The 21056-nt window shown below is 32.4% G+C and overlaps 2 protein-coding genes across 9 annotated transcripts in view; one reads left to right on the forward strand and one right to left on the reverse strand.

Moving 5' to 3' along the window:
- The window catches only part of LOC127711284 (zinc finger protein 277-like), a 295784-nt gene that overhangs the window by 150814 nt on the left and 123914 nt on the right, over positions 1-21056 (forward strand). The window lies entirely within an intron of this gene.
- LOC127711014 (dedicator of cytokinesis protein 3-like) overlaps positions 1-21056 on the reverse strand; it is a 131477-nt gene that overhangs the window by 41141 nt on the left and 69280 nt on the right. For 6 of the 8 annotated variants that reach the window (XM_052216964.1, XM_052216989.1, XM_052216972.1 and 3 more), the window contains 8 exons: positions 15562-15678; positions 14089-14187; positions 12359-12453; positions 11976-12054; positions 10825-10925; positions 10085-10143; positions 7028-7176; positions 6297-6385 (listed from right to left, as the gene is read on the reverse strand). In XM_052216964.1, coding sequence (XP_052072924.1) covers positions 6297-6385; positions 7028-7176; positions 10085-10143; positions 10825-10925; positions 11976-12054; positions 12359-12453; positions 14089-14187; positions 15562-15678 — 788 coding nt within the window. The remainder of the gene's footprint in view (positions 1-6296; positions 6386-7027; positions 7177-10084; positions 10144-10824; positions 10926-11975; positions 12055-12358; positions 12454-14088; positions 14188-15561; positions 15679-21056) is intronic. The other 2 variants (XM_052216998.1, XM_052216980.1) reach the window with 1 other exon arrangement.

The raw sequence follows: 21056 nt of genomic DNA on the forward strand, positions 1-21056 counted from the left end.
GATAGATTTTTCTTAAACTTCTGTAAAGGGCTTCTGGTTCAATGTACTTTCAAATTTCAATGTAAAAATTAAAATTCACACACCTCGTTTTTACTTTAAAATAAATTGAAATTAACAAAATCACAATTTTTTTTACATGGGTTGGAAAACAATGAGAGAATTGGTTTTCCATAAATACTTCTGAAATAACAAAAAAAAAATAGGGGGTCATGGGCCTTATTTTCTTGAAAAAATAAAAGAAAACGCAAATTGTCCTATCAAATTCAATGTAATTATCTGCCCTTGATTTTAAAATGATTTTTTTCTGAAAATTTTAAATACACTTAACTGCACTTCATTATTCATCATTCACACTATATTCAATGATACTTGGTAAATATCTTTAAACCAAACAAGTATTTTTGCAACATGCCCAAAAGGGTTGCTCAGAAAAAGACACCTGATCTACCTTAAGAATTTCAGCTATAATGAAATGGATATATATATAAACAAGGAATTATTTGATTCTGGAATAATTTTGAATTCTGGAAAATTGATAACAAATGTTAGATGAAACCTAACCCAACTAAATATGTTTAATTCTACTTTCACTGATATTTCAGTATGAACTAACTAACCCCCTTAGCCGTGCATGCAGGGCTAACCCTCCTAAATTGGGTTAGTTTCCATCATACATTTCTTATCAATTTTCCATAATTCAGAATTATTCCAGGTTCAAATATTTCATTGTTTACAGTACTTTTTTTCTTCACTTAAACTCCCTGTTGACAATATTCTGATCATATCTCATTTTAACATTATATCACTCTCTATCTTACTACCAGAAATATTCTTAATGTCTTATATCTTTTGTCCAATTATGCACTTTAAAACCATCATACAGTCACAGATCTCTTCCTCACCAGCAGTTGACAGTTATGGAAAAGAGGGAAAAGTTAGAAGTTTGAAAGGAAACTTGGAATAAATATTAGATGTAAGCTTCTCATATCTGAGGGGTGTTAGCCCCGAATACATCTGATTTACATAGAAGTAATAAATATATATTTTATCTTTTCTCTTGTTCTAAAAAGAGCTGTCATTATCTCAAATTTTCCAGATGCAGTAACACTTTCAGAAGATGTTTTATAGTTGTGAATTTGGAATGAAATCTTAATTGCCTCTATTTATTTGTCATCAAATTGATACTTAATCACTGCTTTTGTTTGTATGACAATATGAATTGCTGTACTATCTTGTCTTTTTCTGGCTTAATTGTCAAAATCTAAACTTGTTGTGGATAAATGATAACACTTCTATGTAAATACAAGAGTGCACACGCTGAAATGTCTCGCCTTCTTTACTAATCATTGATATGATGTTGATAGACAAAAGTCGCAGGCTCGACAAAAACTAGAGGCTGTAAAGAGCCTGTGTCCCTCACCTTGATCTATGTGCCTTTTCAACATCAGACTAGAATATATTTTATAACTAAGATCTCTCTTTTGTTGACCTTGTCTTACTGGTCATTTTTGCAGTGGTATGTGGACAGATGTGAAACTATCTTTCAACAAGAGTGCACATGCTGAAATGTCTTGCCTGTTTTACTGACCATTTATTTTATGTTGAAAGTCTTAAAGATAAAGGTTTTACTACAAGTATCACATTAACTTAACATTCTTAAAGATCCATGACAATGAGGTCAAGGTCAGATAAAAACTGTCACACAGACATGTACACCTTACAATTATTCCATACACCAAATATAGTTGAACCATTGCTTATGGTAATTGTATAAAAAGACCAAAACACAAAACTTAATGTTAACCAATGAACCATGGAATGAGGTCAAGGTCTGATGATATTGGCTAGACAGACATGTACACCTTACAATCATTCCATACACCAACTATAGTTGACCTATGCTATTAGTATTTGAAAAACAGACCAAAACACAAAAACTTAACATTGCCCAATGAACCATGAAAATGAGGTCAAGGTCATATGACACCAGCTAGACAGACATGTACACCTTACAATCATTCCATACACCAAATATAGTTGACCTATTAGCTTACAGTACTTGAAAAACAGACCAAAACACAAAAAATTAACAATGACCAATGAACCATGAAAATGAGGTCAAGGTCAGATGACATCGGCTAGACAGACATGTACACCTAACAATCATTCCATAAACCAAATATAGTAGACCTATTGCTATTAGTATTTGAAAAACAGACCAAAACACAAAAACTTAACATTGACCAATGAACCATGAAAATGTGATCAAGGTCATATGACACCAGCTAGACAGACATGTAGACCTTACAATCATTCCATACACCAAATAAAGTTGACCTATTGCTTACAGTACTTGAAAAACAGACCAAAACACCTAAAATTAACAATGACCAATAAACCATGAAAATAAGGTCAAGGTCAGATGAAACCTGCCAGTCTGACATGTACCCCTTACAACATTCCATACACCACATATAGTTGACCTGCTGCTTGTAGTATCTGAGAAAGGACCTAATCACGTTACTTTAACCTTGATCACTGATCCATGAATTGAGGTCGAGGTCAGGTGAACCCTGTCTGACTGACATGTAGACGTTGCAAGGAACTCATATACAAAATATAGTTAACCTATTACAGGACAAAAAAACTGCAATTTTTTTTCAAGCAGTCACTGAACCATGAAAATGAGGTGAAGGACAATGGGCAAATGACAGACGGAAATTTCTTAACTTAAGGTATCTGCAAACAAGGTATGAAGCATCATTATAAACGTCATTTAGGTGCAATTACTCATACAGCCATGTTGGTTGGTAGGCAGGATCATGAGACCTGTTATTTAAAGGTGATACCCTAATGATGATTGTGGCCAGGTTTAATTAAATATGGCCTAATATTTTCAGAGGAAGAGATTTTTGTAAAAGTTAAACTGATGACAACACCTGACCCTGGAAGCCATGTGATGAGAATTTTGGCCCTTTGGGCAGTGGTATGTGGACAAATGTGAAACTCTTTCAAAAAAAAAAAAAAAATAACCTGGATAGGCATTATGTAAAAAAAGATGCAAGAACAATATTTAAACAAATGGTTATAATCTTAATAATTAACCACAATCTGGAAGCAAGGATTTATTTAGGAATCCTTGCTGAAGCAGTTTTGCTGTATAGTTCTCATTTGTATTAAAATATGGCACCAGTACAAAGTACAGATATAATCAATCTTCTTTCATTTCTGGCAGAAACCACAACAATACCATCAAGTACAAAAATAACTTCTGGTTTTATCTGGCTAATTTCACACAAATTACCTGTAACACCTTAATTTCAAACTGATTATGAAGTGTGGAAACTATTTTCTGCAGTATGTTTGTACATCATTAATACCTAATGGTGCAGTCATTAATTATCTTCTGTTCATTTTCAAGATCTTTCAGAATTTTGTTTACTGTGAATAGTTGAGATAATTAATACTTCATTTAATTATGGGTCTATCCATCTTCACCAATAAAATATAGCTGTACTTCCAATTACTGATTGTGTGCTGACCTGTTGACATGTACAGTACTTTAACTTTTGTTTATCATGAAGAGGATTTTTGAATAAAATGGAGAATGGAAATGGGGAATGTGTCAAAGAGACAACAACCGACCAAAGAGCAGAAAACAGCCCAAGGCCACCAATGGGTCTTCAACACAGCGAGAAAATCCTGCACCTGGAAGCGGGCTTCAGCTGGCCCCTAAACAAAAATGTGTACTAGTTCAGTGAAAATGGACGTCACACTAAACTCCGAAACATATAAATGCACTAAAATTAAAAAAAAACATACAATACTAACAAAGGCCAGAGGCTCCTGACTTGGGACAGACACAAAAATGCAGTGGGGTTAAACATGTTTTGTGAGTTCTCAACCCTCCCCCTATACCTCTAGCATTTATTAGCAAATGAACTGTAAATTCTAAAATAATCTGAGATACTGAACCAAATGTTAGATTCATAAGACGCTTTTTTCGAACAAATGAATTTAAAGAAAATAGGTAATATATCAACTATTAATAGAACAAATAACTAATAATACCTGCTTCTAGAACTAACCTCAATGAACCAGAATAAGCCACAAAAACATAAGATGACATGGATGTACACATAGTTTTATATGATAAACCATGTATGATAAGTGTAATGACAAAAGTAGGTATATAATTTGTTAAAATGGGCGTAGCTCTACAAAATTTCAATCAACATCCTGAACATCTGCATCTGCATGTCAGGCTCTAAGAATACTGGTTAAAGTAGAATTTTTACTTTACTGGCAAAAGCCTTCAATATTGATTAAACAAGAAGTTTTAAAAAAATGTAAAGTCCTGCAAAGCATTACCAAATTTGTTATTAGACATGGAGGAAAATGTTCCATGCACATGGGTATAATAAAATTTGAAAGTATTGTGGAACAGGAAGTGACTGGCTGGCAGATCTAAAAATCCTTTACAACTACAAACTCCTTGAGTGGGAGTATACAAAAGACACTGATAATATAATTGAGTTATACTTCGAAAATATATACAAAATGTATTAACAAACGTACCACGAACGTGTTCATGTGACGAGTAAAACCACAAAAGTTGATTCTATTACAGTATATAAAGTTTTATGTGAATACAAAATGGCTGCTAGACAGGGTGGAAATGCATATGATCAGAGAGATGCAAATCTCAGCGACTGGACCTGCTACCAACATGCACATATGCATATGACAGATCTAACAAAGTTTTAAGTTTCATGTTGAGAAAGAGTTGCAATGACAAGTCAGAATCAAAATTAGGCAAAAATTAAAATACCAATAGACATAAATTTATATTGCTATCTTACAAGAAAATTTTCTAAGACTAATTGGGTCCTTATAAGGATAAATATTTCCAAGTTTAAAGGGGAACAATCTAGATAAACTCTGGTAATGTTTCCATAACTATCACATATACTTTACCTTTCATTTAGTTAAGGAAACATGAAGACCATTTTTAACAGGTTTTGAAGAAAAGGGCCATAACTCAATTCAATATCAACTATTACAAGGTTATGTAAATTAAATCATGGAATCTTTAGCAATTCTATAAAGGAGTTATGATGACACTTCGATAGATAAAGTGATTATGGTATCAATCATAACTTTAATAAAAATATCATACATTTCATATTAAATTAACTTTACTAAAATCATTTTCCAAGATACTTTAGAACATTTCTTTAAAAAAAACCATTTTCATACCATTGCATTGTTCAATTCAATAGAAATTTAATTGCATCTTTTCCCCTTCATTTGAAATTTGAACAAAGCATCTTTCTTGTCAACATATACAGAGTATTTTATTTTCAACACTACATCTTTGGTTATGAAATTATTGATTCTAAGACAAACCATTTTGCTTCTTCAATGACTTCACCAGAGAACAGTGAATGGTGAATAAAAATGTATGAAACAGTTTGTCAATTTAGTGCTTGGATGATGCAAAAGATGCTGAATCTACACACAGGGGAATATAAAAGTCACTGATTCCATTTACCAGTAGTTTTATGATTCCATACACCAAATATAGACCTATTTCTTATAGTATCTGAGAAACAGACCTAACCATGAAAACTTCACTTAGATCACTGAATCATGAAATGAGGTCAAGGTCAGGTGAACCCTGGCAGACATACTTGTACACCTTATATTCATTCCATGCACCAAATACAGGTGACCTATTGCTTATATTATCTGAGAAACTGAACAGACCACAAAAAATCCGACATGAAGACCTTGTAAGGATCTCAAAATACAATTATTACTCATAATAACTGATAAATTCATGTTTAAAAAAACAATACAGGTTTTTAAAGTAGTTGATGAACCTTGAAAATGAGGTCAAGGGCTATGGACATATGATAGACAGAAAATTAGTAACATAAGGCATAATTCATGGCAGCCGTATATTTATTTTCATTTAACCATTTAACTGATTCTAATAGGACAAATACAGTAATTTTGTCAATCGTGAAAGCCCTATACACACGATACTGTTTTGGCTGTTCCCTTTTACCCCTCAAATAATAATATTAATAATATAATATAATTCAATAATGAAAATTTCTCTTGTATAAGCAATATTATTTAAACTAACGTTAGACTGAAGGTGATGGATTTTAATTTTATGGGGTACTGAAATACCAAAGAAGTGTGTGTTCTACTAACACCACATTTGTCACACTAGAAAACTCTTGTTTAATCAACATTTATTAAGTGTAGACATTGTTAATACTTACATGGAATAGAATAATTGTTTATATTCATCATCTCCTTGGTTGTCCATTGTGATGAACTGATCCAACTTCTCTATAATCTCTTTTTCAACCTGAAATTACATTGAAAAAAACTGTCTAATGGTCATATATTTTGTAGAACATTTTAAATGTACATACTGGTATAGAATTGTGTAAATGCTTACAAATCTTAAGTAATAAAAATATCTAGGAGGCTGGAATGCCACAGACTCCCTTTGAATTCAAGACATCAATTGCCATGATTTCTTAAGTAAAGTTAGTTTTACAAGTTATATGAAAATACTTCAAACCATGATGACATTATCAATCACCTGTATTTCCAATCCATATGACAATGAAATTTGGGTACGTGTATCTATAGAGTAAATATAAATAAACAACTGAAGCTTAGCACACAGTCTTGAATTCAAAATCAAATTATGAATAATTCCTGGATGTGGACAGTTAAAATTAAATGCAGCAAAATTAACCATGTTTGTTTCTCAATAGAATTTTCAGTACTTTTTATTCACTCTTCTCTTAACATCTGAATCAGAATACAGTTGACATCATATTATTAATCTTGCTTTCCATTATGTTTTTGCTTTTCACATGTTTGATGATTAAATTTTTGCATAAAATATTCTAACAAGATGGGGCCAACTTTCATGAAAGACAACCCTTGTTAAAAGTAGAGAGAAGGAAGATAACAGATCATCAACAATAATACATACCATAACAAAATTTCCACTTGTTTTCTGTTCACATTGTATCATATCATAAAATATTGGAAGAGTTGCTGCCCTGAGTTCTTTTTCTGGAACCAAAGTCACTTTGAGGAATGGTCCAATCATGGATGGAATGAAATGTCTTCTATTGGTCCCTGTAAAATATAGAAATTGGATTGTTAATAAGAGGTTCTAAAAGAGCCTATACCGCTCTCCTGGATCTTTGTGCATTTCCAACAATGGTCACTCTCCAATATTAAAGACTGAATGTTTTACATTTTGTCATGTCAGGGCCTTTTGTAGCTTGCTATGCTGTATGGGTATTGCTCATAGTTGAAGGCTCTATGACATTTGGTCTCTGGTGGATAGTTATCTCATTGGCAATCATACCACATCTCCATATTCTATACATGTATTAAGAATATAATTCATAACTAAAATCTATTTTTTTGTTGACCTTGTATTACTGATAATTTCTTCTGTGTTCAGTTTCTCTCTATCTACTATAGTTTTTGCCCAAATTACAAAAAAAACAAAAAAATCAAGGCAATAATTTTAATAAAAAAATGGACTTACAATTTCAGCTTTGTTGGCCTATTGATAGATCTTGTCTTGCTGATAATTTTTGCTGTTTACAGTTTCTCTTTATTTTCTATACTTTTTGCCCAACACATAAAAAAGGGTTAAAATCTTCATTTTAAGGGCAATAACTCCTATTATAAGTTAACGGATAATTTCGCCAATGTTGACTCATTTGTAGATATTGTCTTGCTCATCATTTTGATTTGTTTACAGTTTTTCTTTACCTATCATAGTTTTTGCATAATAATTAAATATGGGCCCCCATTCATTCTTGTGCATTTGATTGTATTCACAGTAGATTTATTTTTCTGCAAGAATTTGTAATTGTAAGAGTCACCGTGTGATGATTTCACAACAAGGCTTTCATAATTTTACTTCAACTTGTAAAACTACCTTAAATGCCTATAAACTAAGGAGCACTTTACATTGAACTGGGTGAAAATATCTCTTTTTGTTTGAAAGTTCTGCTATATTTTCGGCAAAGTATTGAAATGTGAAAAATTGTGTTTTTACAATATTTAGGCCAAATCAACCGAATAATATCTTGAAAAGTAAGTCATGAAGATATATATTTCCATGCATATTTTGATAGTGCATATCAAAATCGACCTTTGTGTAACCTCTGTGGAAAATCAATGTGCGATCTCTTCTGTATTGCATGTCCTTAACTTGTTAATAAAATGCTTTGCCAAGCGCAGCCTGATACGACCACAGAGGTCGAACCCTTAACTGTTGGGGCAAGTTTGGACACAATATTCAAGCTTGATACTGTCTGAATTTGGATTGTGATCAAATTTTTGACATAATATAGGTTTCTGACACAAAATAAATGTGGTCAAAGATCTTAAAAATTTGAAATGGGACATTTAATTTATCTAGTATGGTCTAAAATCCAAAATCTAACAACATGGTTAGATTCAGCATACAAAAAAAACACCAAAAAATTTAATTTTAGTTGAAATCATACAAATTTTAATTTTGGACCCTTCAAACCTTAATAAAGACTTATTTGAAAGCAGGACCCAAAATAAAAAAATCTAAATGCGCAATAAGATTCAGCATATCATAGAGCCGCAATAATTCAGTTTTTGATGAAATCAAACAAACTTTAAATTTTGAACCCTTTGGACCTCAATGTAGACAAATTTAAAAATGGGGCCCAATATTCAAAATTGTAATACAAGGTTAGAACCCCCAAAAATTAAAGACTTTAAATCAATCCCATTGAAATTGGTTCAAAGATTTGTATTTATTTTCAATTGAAGGGGGGTCTCATTGGGGGGTTCTGATCCTGGATCCCGCTTACTGTTTTGTCAGATTCCCGTATCCCGCTTACACTATGTACGTAAGCAATTCTCATTTTTTAGTAATTTCCCTTGTCCCGCTAGACTTCATTTTCTGTTTTTCACGGCACAATAATTTGACTTTCACGTGTCACGCTTACAAAAAATCGGCAATCCCGCATCACACTTAGACCCTAATGAGACCCACTTGAAGATTTCTTGCTATTGCCCAATACAGTGCTATTGCGCAATACTGTGCTATTGCACAATACTTAATCTATTATATATAATAATTTACACACCCTGTTTGGTGTGCATCTCCTGCCATATCAGTATTTGTTGTTTTTATATATATATATCAGAAATAATCAATGTAAAAATGGAAAATTTTTGGGAAAAAAAAACACCCAAAAATTATGAAAAAAAATCCCCCCAAAACATTTGTCCCCACCCCCCCCCCCCCCCCCCCCAAAAGAAATTTTGAAAAATTTTGAAGAAAAAAATATGAACCCCCCAAAAATGGAAACCCCCCCCCCCCCCAAATTTTGAGGAAATTTTGAAGATTATTTTCTTTTAAGGAAAAATGTACAATTTCAGAAAGTTCCATAAACTTTAACACAAGTTATTGTTTTGGAAACTAGAAAAATGCTTGTTTTTGGCACCTTTTTTGCCCCTAATTTCTAAACTTTGGGGCAATTACCCCCAAACTCAATCCCAGCCTACCTTTGAGGTATCGAACCTTGTAGTACAATTTCAGAGAGATCCATACACTTAAACACAAGTTATTGTCTGGAAACTAGAAAAATGCTTGTTTTTGGCCCTTTTTTGCTAATTCCTGAATGTTTGGGGGCAATTAACCCCAAACTCAATCCCAGCCTTCCCTTTGAGATATGGAACCTTGTGGTACAATTTTAGAGAGATCAATTCACTTACACACAATTTATTGTCCGGAAACTACAAAAATGCTTGTTTTTGGGCCATTTTTGACCCCTAGTTCCTAAACTGTTGGTACCATAACCCCCAAAATCAATCACAACCTTCCTTTTGTGGTATTTCATAGAGATCCATTCACTTAAACTTAAGTTATTGTACGGAAACCAAATGTGTCTTCGGACGACGACGACATGATAGCATTATACGAACGAAAATTTTTTGCAGTCGTATAAAAAGAAAAGCTATATTTTTCTAATATTCTTACCTAATTTTTCCCACAATGTCTGTATCTGATGTCCCATCATTATTCTCATATCATGATACCTGAGGAAAAAAAAACGTTAAATATTTACTTTACTATTAATCAGCAATAGAACTCTTTTGAATATTACAATTATCAGATGATGTGTATCCTGTCTTCCTCAGCAAACGATTTTCTACCAGGTGTAAAAAAAAATTCTCTTTTAGGTACAATAATGTTTAGAGATTTTGTATATCTAAACAATGGGATACAGATGATGCCCCCGCTTGCATATAACATTATAAAGGGTCATAACTCAAGAACGGTACAAGTGACGGCACCCATATTCACACTTGATCTGAGTTTTGTGGTAATAAGCATTGTGTATAAATTTCATAACATTTGGTTAAGGTAAACTTATGTTAGAAAACAGAAACGAAAAATTCAACAATTTTTCCATTTGTAAAGGGCATAACTCTAGAACAGTAAAAGTGACACCACCCTAATTCAAACTAGATCTGTGCTTTCAGGTAATAAGAATTGTGTATAAATATCATAACATTTGGTACAGGCAAACTAAAGTTAGAGAATAGAAACCAATTTTGGGACATACTGTCATACAGACATACAAACGGACAAGGCCTAACACTTAATGTCCCCTTAAATGCGGCGGGTCATAAAAAATCAATCAATTTCATCATGCTAATTAAAACTAGCAAGATGAACAATGACAATGTAATATAACAATTTGTATTTTAATATACCTTTCAATAAACTTATTCCTTTTACTTTCTGAATATTCCTCTAACTGAAGACTGGGTTGTACTATAAAGTTCACTGCAAGTCTAAAGTATAGGTTCCATAACTGAAAGTACAAATAAGATAAATCCACAAGGTATACCATGTACGAAAAAATTCAAATATTACATGAATATTTAAGACAATAACATGTTAGTATGTTATGAATATTTGTCTCTTTTGATGTTTTTCAATAATTTTGTCAAATGATATATTGGATAAAAAAGTTCAATAAATGCATATTCAAAGGTATTTACAATAATTTATAACACTTAAACTGCCAATCACCTTATAAACACTCTCAGAGTCTGAACAAGTGTCTAATGATCAATTGTATGTGACTCATATCAGGGGGGGGGGGGGGTAATTCTGTTCTTAAACGGGAAGATAAGCTGGTCTACTACATCAGACAAGAGATGATTTCAAGGCTTAGTTGTCAAATATTAGCAAAGGTTATTTATTTCACTAATTTGTAAGTGATTCCCCCCCCCCCCCCCCTATATAAGTTCAAGCAGTAGCAAAGCTTACATTTACCAGATAATAAGGCAAAGTGAAACAGAAAGACAACATTATCTTAATGAAACATATTCTGGTAAAAAATATCAAACAGCCAGCGGATGAGAAAATCAAATCAGAAGAATGGATACCACAGGTGCAGACGTCTTGTAAGTAAAAGTCACAAATATTTTGTGGATTTATCACTGAAGGAGACTCTTCTCAGAATTTAAATTGTCTAGCACATAGTTTTTTCAATTTATTTTATACAATATGTTAATGCATCACACAAGAATACATTAAACATATTTCCATTTAAAGACCTTTGGAAATTAGCCCAGAATTTTTTCCAGAATTTGATTGAGACATTTCTTAGTTGTGTGTCTAATTTATGTTGTACAATTTTGACATTTACCATACAAATCATGTATTATTTGCAGTGGTGTAGCTGCAGTGTATCATTGTAAGCATGTGCCTACAAATAATTTTAGCAATTTGTTTTTTTCAATAAGAATTTCACTATAATCATTCAGCTTCAGACCCACCTTACAATTCATTTTCCAGTGGCTGAAATAATAGAGAGGGAAAAACCTAACATAACCATACATATCAATAAACTTACATGTTGGTCAAAGTACTCTCCTTCCAGGAAATGGTTCTTTAAAGCTTGGGAGAAATATTCAACAGCAGAAAATATCACACTGAAAAATACATAGTGACATAATAATACTTTTAAGTAAGAGAAAAGATTATAACTTGATTATTTCGTAGTGTCATTGATTCCTATTTTTGATTATGAAAATTGAGCCTTTTTTCAGAAAAGTTGCAAAATATTTTTTATACATGTAATTTTCTTTAAAAATTGTACAAAATGAAGATATCAAATTTATTAATTTGTTTATTTCTGAACTTATCCATGGTCTTGATTATTAAAAAATAAGTTAATATCTGGGCTATCGTAAGTATGTCAATGAGGGATGTTTCACTGATATGAAAAATACATACTTATTGGTCTCCATTCTCATTATGGTCCAATCTGCTGATAACATTTCTGGTTTGATTAATTCTTGGAATGTATGTAAAACCTGAGTAAGGAAATCCTGAAAAAGAAAGTTTCTAATGCAACTTTTATGTAACAATTTTTTTCATTGGCTAAAAGTTACCGTCAAATCCACAGTTGACCAGTCGTAACTAAGGATGGATCCGCCATTTTAAACTCATGGATCAACAAATGTTCGATTACTACAATATTATTGAAAATAAAACAACACCTAACTAAAAAAACGCCGGTTTGATGTGATTTTATCCAAATTTGAATCGTAGAAGTAACGAAATAACCTTCAGTTTGTAAGTTTTCATTTGTATGACGTCATGATTTGCCATGACGTCTTTGCGCCAAAATCATTCATAAAGTTTCGCTGAATTTTATTTTATTTAAAATTTATTCATTTTTTCAAGCTCTAACGTATTATTTCTTTTTGTTATGCATTAGAATCGGAATAACAGTACTGTAGTTGAAGAGTTGCCACCGTCAATTTTGATTTGACGGTCGCAAATCTCCGTTTTACTGTTTCCGCTACGCGTCGTCAGTAAAATTGCATTTGCGACCGTCAAATCGCCAATTGACGGTGGCAACTCTTCAACTACAGTACTGTTATTCCTTAAATAACCTTAGTAATTATCATCATTTCTCCATAAAATGGATGCTGATAAATGTACACATTTACTTTTAGAATGATTTCTTGATTTAAATGCTTCAGATGAATACTTTGCATATATGCATCAATTTGGATCACTACCAATATTGACTTACATTTTGAATTGTGAGCCAGGATGTTAATTTCATTAAAATGACAATTGCATGTTCAATCTACCAGACTCTCTCAAAGTTCTTCTACACAGCCACAAAACAGTACAGTACTATGTACTGCCAAGAGAAATAACTTGTTTCAAACAATATGATTTGAGATATTTCTAACACATTTATTTAAACAATATTACACATCTAGGTTGCAATTCTGTAGATATAGACAATGAAATTTCCCATAGGAGCTCCCTTTGTGGCTAAAACTGTGCCACTTTTACTTAGAAGTTTCGTGAAAAATTATATCCCAGAACGGAAAGTTGATATGCACTACTATTTTATTCAAAAGTCAAAATATATGGCTGTGCGGCATATTTTCAACATTTATATGCCCTGAACTTCTAAGAGTTTAAACTTATACTAAAATTCTATACTACCCCTACCTCCACTTTTGGACCTCCTAATAATTAAATTTTAGGCGCAACCATTTTTTCTATACTGGTAACAATCTCAAGTTATGTCTCTATGAGATGAAACACAGAGATCATATCTGGGAACCAGTACGTTAACAAATTAACATATCTATGAAATTATATATCTCCCCCAAAAGAGGCGTGGCTTGTGAAACAGCTGTATTTGCAAAGTGCAACCTCTAATGCTGATTAATGTTGTATATAAGAATTTTGACCTCTACTGGATCCTAAATTTATTCTGAATCTAAAGGTTTTAGGAACCATTAGCCATTTCGATGAAATATTTTATATAAATATCAGTTGTATGTCATGAACAGTTTGGTAACTTATGATTAATTTTACTCATACTAATTTTTTGTGAAAAGGGCTGTAGCTGTGTTTTATTTTGTGAATTGCCATACAATAGGGTGTTTCACCCATAAGATCCCCATGAAATAATAATGGACCAGGAGTATTACTTTTAAAGGTGGTCCTTTGGGATGAATCTGTATCACAGCTGTATAATGAGTTTCTTCCATCAGACGTAAAAGTTCTGTCAAACAAGCTACCATCTCACCCTGAAATATTCAACAGATAACTTAAAATCTGTGCCAGGTAAATACCTATTTCATCCTGTGAAACATTGCAGAAAATTCATGAATATAAACCCGAAACATTTACCTTATACAGGTATGTTATATGTGATATTATTCACACAGACAAAAATCCATGAAATAACTTATAATAGCTTCTTAAAATGGCTGACTATTAACTTTATCAATAACTTCAAGATGATCAGTATATATTATTTATTTCACTAATTTATAAGTGATTCCCCCCTGATATAAATTAAAGTAAATAAGGCTTACATTTAACAGATAATAAGGCAAAGTGAAACAGAAAGACAACAAGTTAGAATTGTAGAAAAAGACAGCATAGTGGTAAGAAAATTCATTTAGCAATAAAAAAAACACAGAAAAAAAAATTGCTTTCATTTCTTGCATAAGTAACTAGTGACATAGTGCAGCAATAATTAAGAGTAGGAAATAATGCATAATCTATTTTTTAACAGAAATTTCCATGAATAACTATGCTGACAGAAAAAAAACTATCGATGGAGAAAAAAATCTTAAGTTACATGCATGCATACATCACAATAACAGTTAAGTGCAAACTATCTTGCGGTTTGATGGTCTTCCAGAACAAATATTCCTAAATGTCACCATTTAATAACAATACTTATTATACATTCACTGGCCTATTAGTATTTCAAAATTCATGTTAATATCATCAATGTGTGTTTAAGTTGTTAATACTTAAATCAACTCCTGTTAATATAATTCATTAGATTTTGTTAATATCATTGCGTTAATACTTCAAAAGACATCCAACCTCTACATAACCAGTTAACCATCTAAAACTATTCTTTCTTGAGCATGCTGACTTAAAAGTCATTTAGTTTTGGCCATTCTAAATTTCTCAGTTTATCAAACAAAATGTCAAGATGTTTGTCATGTGTAGAGGGGAGATAACTCACGGTTTAATGATTCTCGTTGCTCAGTAGAATAATCATACATGAATGTATTTAATGGAATTTCATGCTACAGACTTCTCCACAACAAAGCAAGCAAGCATTAATTTTTTTGTAATATCAAAGAAAGAGAAGTCTGATTGATATCTTTGGGTTTAAGCTACTAAAATTTGCAAGTTACAAAAATTGTATTTCTCTTTCCAAAATCAAAATTGTTTTCTTGAAAATTTTTGTACAGAATATTAACTCTCATTAAACAAAGAAAGGAAAATTTTGTAATGCTTCACAAAAATTATGGAAAAATCTACTAAACAGAGACAACTTGACATTTTGCAAATTAAACTTTCTGACATTGAGAACAGTACAAGCCACCAACATGCATTTAATCTGCATGCAGATGCAGAATATCTAAAAGTTTTACACAGTATGCTTGTGGATCATCATTAAATGGTAGACTTTGAAGCTGTGATGGCAACAGTTGTATGGTTAAACGTCGTGGTGATTTTGCTGGCAATGTCTTACTTTTATCTTCTTCTGGCTTCAAGGTTAAATGTCAAAGGTCAACAGTACATATCAATATCAATATTAATTCAGGAAAATGATATTAAACTTGTTTAAGACATTGACATCAACTATTAAAATATTTCATGTATTTCATCATTAAACTGTTTGAGGACAAAATAAGTAATCTATTGGTTCTGTATCTGTATCAAACCTTTCCAAATCACTTTGTTCAATCCAAAATAATAAAACTTCTATGATGAACAGATACAAGAAGTAAGTTTAAAGTATGTGGACCATAATCAAATACTCTAAATGATCTAACCATATGTTATTTACTTATTTTGGACATATTTAATGATCCTGTAAAAGAGCAACATAAACTTATTGAAATCTCTCTAAGTAATGAATATTTGTTTTCCAAGTTTTTCTTAAATTACCGAAGTCATGAAGTGTGCTTTGAACAGATCATATATGTCAGTTTTATATACAAAAGATGATATTCAAATAAATTAAAGCTGTTCCTATGGTAACAGAAATTTTAATAAGGAAAGGAAAAAAAGTTGATTTTGCAGAATTTGAATGTTAATGGAAAATAACTTCCAAACAGTAGGTGCTGCCATCTTCAACCTTAATCTTTAACTGTATATTAAGATGAATATCAGTAATGTCCAATATAGTAAGGATTTTGAAAAAAAAAATCAAGTTATCATCTAGAAACCATTACATCTTAACTAAAGTAAAAACAAATAGACAACCATACAAAAATGGCATCTAAATGCTATTAAAAATTGACAAAAAGAAAGATTTTTATAATTTTCATTATCATAAAATCTATTTGGAGACTACAGATGGCAAGTGTTGGCAAGGTCAATGACTGAGGCCATTCCCCAATGTCTAGATGATAACTTGACATTAAAATTTAAAAAATTCGTAAGGGTTCCGCGGAACCCAGTGTCTCGCCTACTTTTTGCTGTTAATCACAGGCTCAGCAAAAATGAGGAAAAAAATTAATAAAAATATTCCTCTCTATACTATCTTTTGATTGTAAGTAGCTTCTGTCCAAGTTTGGTAAAAATCCAGGATAGTTTATGAATCTAATAAATGTTTTAAAAACTTAAACTGCAGACTGTATGTAATGTTAACTGGAAGAAAAACTAAGTCCATTTATAAGTAAAATACGGAAAAAATGGAACAAAATTTCCTTCTAGATACTAGCTTTTGATCATAAACAAGCTTCTGTCTAAGTTTGGTACAAATCCAGGATAGTTTAAGAAAGTTGTTAAAATTTTAAAAACTTTAACCACAGAGTGAATGTAATGTTAACTGGCAGAAAAACTAAGTCCATTTATAAGTAAAATACGGAAAAAATGGAATTTTTTTTTTACAAAATTTACTTCTGGATACTAGCTTTTAATCATAAACAAGCTTCTGTCTAAGTTTGGTACAAATCCAGGATAGTTTAAGAAAGTTGTTAAAATTTTAAAAACTTTAACCACAGAGTGAATGTAATGTTAACTGGCAGAAAAACTAAGTCCATTTATAAGTAAAATACGGAAAAAATGGAATTTTTTTTTTACAAAATTTACTTCTGGATACTATCTTATGATCGTAAACAAGCTTCTTTCCAAGTTTGGTAGAAATCCAGGATAGTTTAAGAAAGTTATTAAAATTTTAAAAACTTTAACCACAGAGTGAATGTAATGTTTCCTGGCAGAAAAACTAAGTCCATTTATAAGTAAAATACGGAAAAAATGGAATTTTTTTTTTACAAAATTTACTTTTGAATATTATCTTATGATCATAAACAAGCTTCTGTCCAAGTTTGGTAGAAATCCAGGATAGTTTTAAGAAAGTTATTAAAATTTCAAAAACTTTAACCACAGAGTGAATATTTGTGGACGCCGCCGACGACAACGACGAAGACGGAATGTAGGATCGCTATGTCTCGCTTTTTCGACAAAAGTCGAAGGCTCGACAAAAACAAAAATGCGCTCCGCCTAGAGCAGCTGGATACGACCGCAGAGGTTGAACTCTGAACAGTTGGGGCAAGTATGGACACAATATTCAAGCTTGATACAGCTCTGAATTTGGATAGTGATTAAATATTTGACACATTATAGATTTCTGACACAGAATAAATGTGGTCAGATAACTTAAAAATTTGAAATGGGACATTTAATCTACTTAATGGTCCAATATCCAAAATCTAATTCCATGGTTAGATTCAGCATATAAAACTAGAGGCTCTCAAGAGCCTGTGTCGCTCACCTGTATTTACTGATGCTTTGGAAATGATGTAAAATAAGGTTAAAATCATAATTAATAGTATTAGATATTAGATATTATAATGATATCTAAGATAATAACAAAAAACTGCAAAATTTCTGTAAAATAACAAACTCAGGGAGGGGCAGCAACCCAACAACGGGTTGTCGGATTCGTCTGAAAATTTCAGGGCAGATAAATCTAAATCTGATGAACATTTTTGCCACCTGTCAGATTTGCTCTAAATGCTTTAGTTTCAGAGATATAAACCCAAAACTGCATTTTACCCCTATGTTCTATTTTTAACAAAGTCGGCCATGATGGTTGGAAGGCGGGGTCATCGGACAAATTTTTTAAACTAGATACCCTAATATTGATTATGGCTAAGTATGGTTAAATTTGTCTCAGTAGTTTCAGAGAAGAAGATTTTTGTAAAAGATTACAAAAATTTACGAAAAATAGTTAAAAATTGACTATAAAGGGCAATAACTCCTAAAGGAGTTGACTGACAATTTTGGTCCTGACGACTTATTGCTGTTTACAGTTTATCTCTATCTATCATAATATTCAAGATAATAACCAAAAACTGCAAAATTTCCTTAAAATTACCAATTCAGGGGCAGCAACCCAACAACAGGTTGTCAGATTTGTCTGAAAATTTCAGGGCAGATAGATCTTGACCTGATAATCAGTTTTACCCTATCTCAGATTTACTCTAAATGCTTTGGTTTCAGATATATAAGCCAAAATCTACATTTTACCCCTATGTTCTATTTTTAGCCATGGTGGCCATCTTGGTTGGTTGGAGGGGTCATCGGACACATTTTTTAAACTGGATACCCTAATGATGATTGTGGCCAAGTTTGGTTAAATTTGGCCCAGTGGTTTCAGAGGAGAAGATTTTTGTAAAAGCTAACGACGACGGACGACGACGACGACGGACGCCAAGTGATGAGAAAAGCTCACTTGGCCCTTCCGGCCAGGTGAGCTAAAAAAACAACATGAATTCAAACAAAGATAAATTTTGGACCCTTTGGACCTTAATATGGACTAATTTGAAAACAGGGCCCAAAATAAACAAGAGTGCACACGCTGAAATGTCTCACCTTCTTTACTAATCATTGATATTATGTTGATAGTCCTAAATAAAAAGCTTTATTACAACTGTCACATAAACTTAACATTAACCAAGTAAACTAAACATTGACCAATGAACCATGAAAATGAGGTCAAGGTCAGATGAACCATGCTAGGCAGGCATGTACAGCTAACAATTCTTCCATACAACAAATAAAGTTGACCTATTGCTTATAGTTTAAGAAAAACAGACCAAAACACAAAAACTTAACACTGAGCAATGAACCTTGAAAATGAGGTCAAGGTCAAATAAAACCTGCGTGACTGACAAATAGATCATAAAATATTTTCATACACCAAATATAGTTGAACTATTGCATATAGTATTAGAAAAAAAGACCAAAACTCAAAAACTTAACTTTGACCACTGAACCATGAAAATGAGGTCAAGGTCAGATGACACCTGCCCGCTAGACATGTACACCTTACAATCATTCCATACACCAAATATAGTAGACCTATTGCATACAGTATAAGAAAAACAGACCAAAACACAAAAACTTAACTATAACCACTGAACCATGAAAATGAGGTCAAGGTCAGATGACACCTGCCAGTTGGACATGTACACCTTACAGTCCTTCCATACACCAAATATACTAGACCTTTTGCTTATAGTATCCGAGATATGGACTTGACCACCAAAACTTAACCTTGTTCACTGATCCATGAAATGAGGTTGAGGTCAAGTGAAAACTGTCTGACGGGCATGAGGACCTTGCAAGGTACGCACATACCAAATATAGTTATCCTATTACTTATAATAAGAGAGAATTTAACATTACAAAAAATCTTAACTTTTTTTTCAAGTAGTCATTGAACCATGAAAATGAGGTCAAGGACATTGGACATGTGACTGATGGAAACTTCGTAACATGAGGCATCCATATACAAAGTATGAAGCATCCAGACCTTCCACCTTCTAAAATATAAAGCTTTTAAGAAGTTAGCTAACGCCGCCGCCGCCGCTGGATCACTATCCCTATGTCGAGCTTTATGCGACAAAAGTCGCAGGCTCGACAAAAATCTGAATGCACAGTTAGATTCAGCATATCATTATATATGAACCACAAGAATTCAGTTTTTGATGAAATCAAACAAAGTGTAATTTTGGACCCTTTGGACCTCAATGTAGACCTATTTAAAAATGTCCAAATATCCAATACATGTATAGTAATACATGGTAAAAACCTCAAACAATTCAAGACTTTTAATTAATCCTCATTGAAATTGGTTAAAAGATTTGTATTTATTTTCAATTGAAGATTTCTTGCTGTTGTGCAATACTTTGCTGTTGCGCAATACTTAGTAAATCTGTTTACAAACTAAATATATTAATTTACACACCCTGTTTGGTGTGTATCTCCTGCCATATCAGTATTTGTTGTTTCTTTACATAGATCAGAAATAATTTATGTTAGAACCAGCTTAGCCAGTATTAGAAAAGTCTTGTTTTTGGCCCCAATTTGGCCTTTAGTTTCTTAATGATTAAAGCCACAACCCACAAAATCGACCCAAACCTTCTGTGTGTGGTATGGAACCTTGTGGTACTATTTCATAGAGATCCATTGACTAATACTTAAGTATTTGTCCAGAAAACCAGAAAAACCCTGTTCCTCCCCCCAAATTGCCCCTTATTCCTGAACGGTTTGAGCCATAACCCCCAAAGTCAAACCCAACCTTCCCTTTGTGGTATGGAACCTTGTGTTTCAATTTCATAGAGATCCATAGACTAATACAAGTAATTGTCCATTAACCAGAAAAACCTTGTTTTTCCCCCCTTTTTTTGCCTTAATTCCTGAACAGTTTGGGCCATATCCCCCAAAGTTAATCCCAACCTTCCCTTTGTGATATGGAACCTTGTGGTACAATTTCATAGAGATCCATACACTTATACACAAGTTATTGTCTGGAAACTAGAAAAATGCCTTTTTTGGCCCCTTTTTGACCCCTAATTCCTAAAGAGCTGGGACCATTACCCCCAACATCAATCCCAACCTATTGTGCTAT

The sequence above is a fragment of the Mytilus californianus genome, unplaced genomic scaffold (assembly GCF_021869535.1).
Source record: "Mytilus californianus isolate M0D057914Y unplaced genomic scaffold, xbMytCali1.0.p SCAF_1, whole genome shotgun sequence".
Classification (NCBI taxonomy): Eukaryota; Metazoa; Mollusca; class Bivalvia; order Mytilida; family Mytilidae; genus Mytilus; species Mytilus californianus.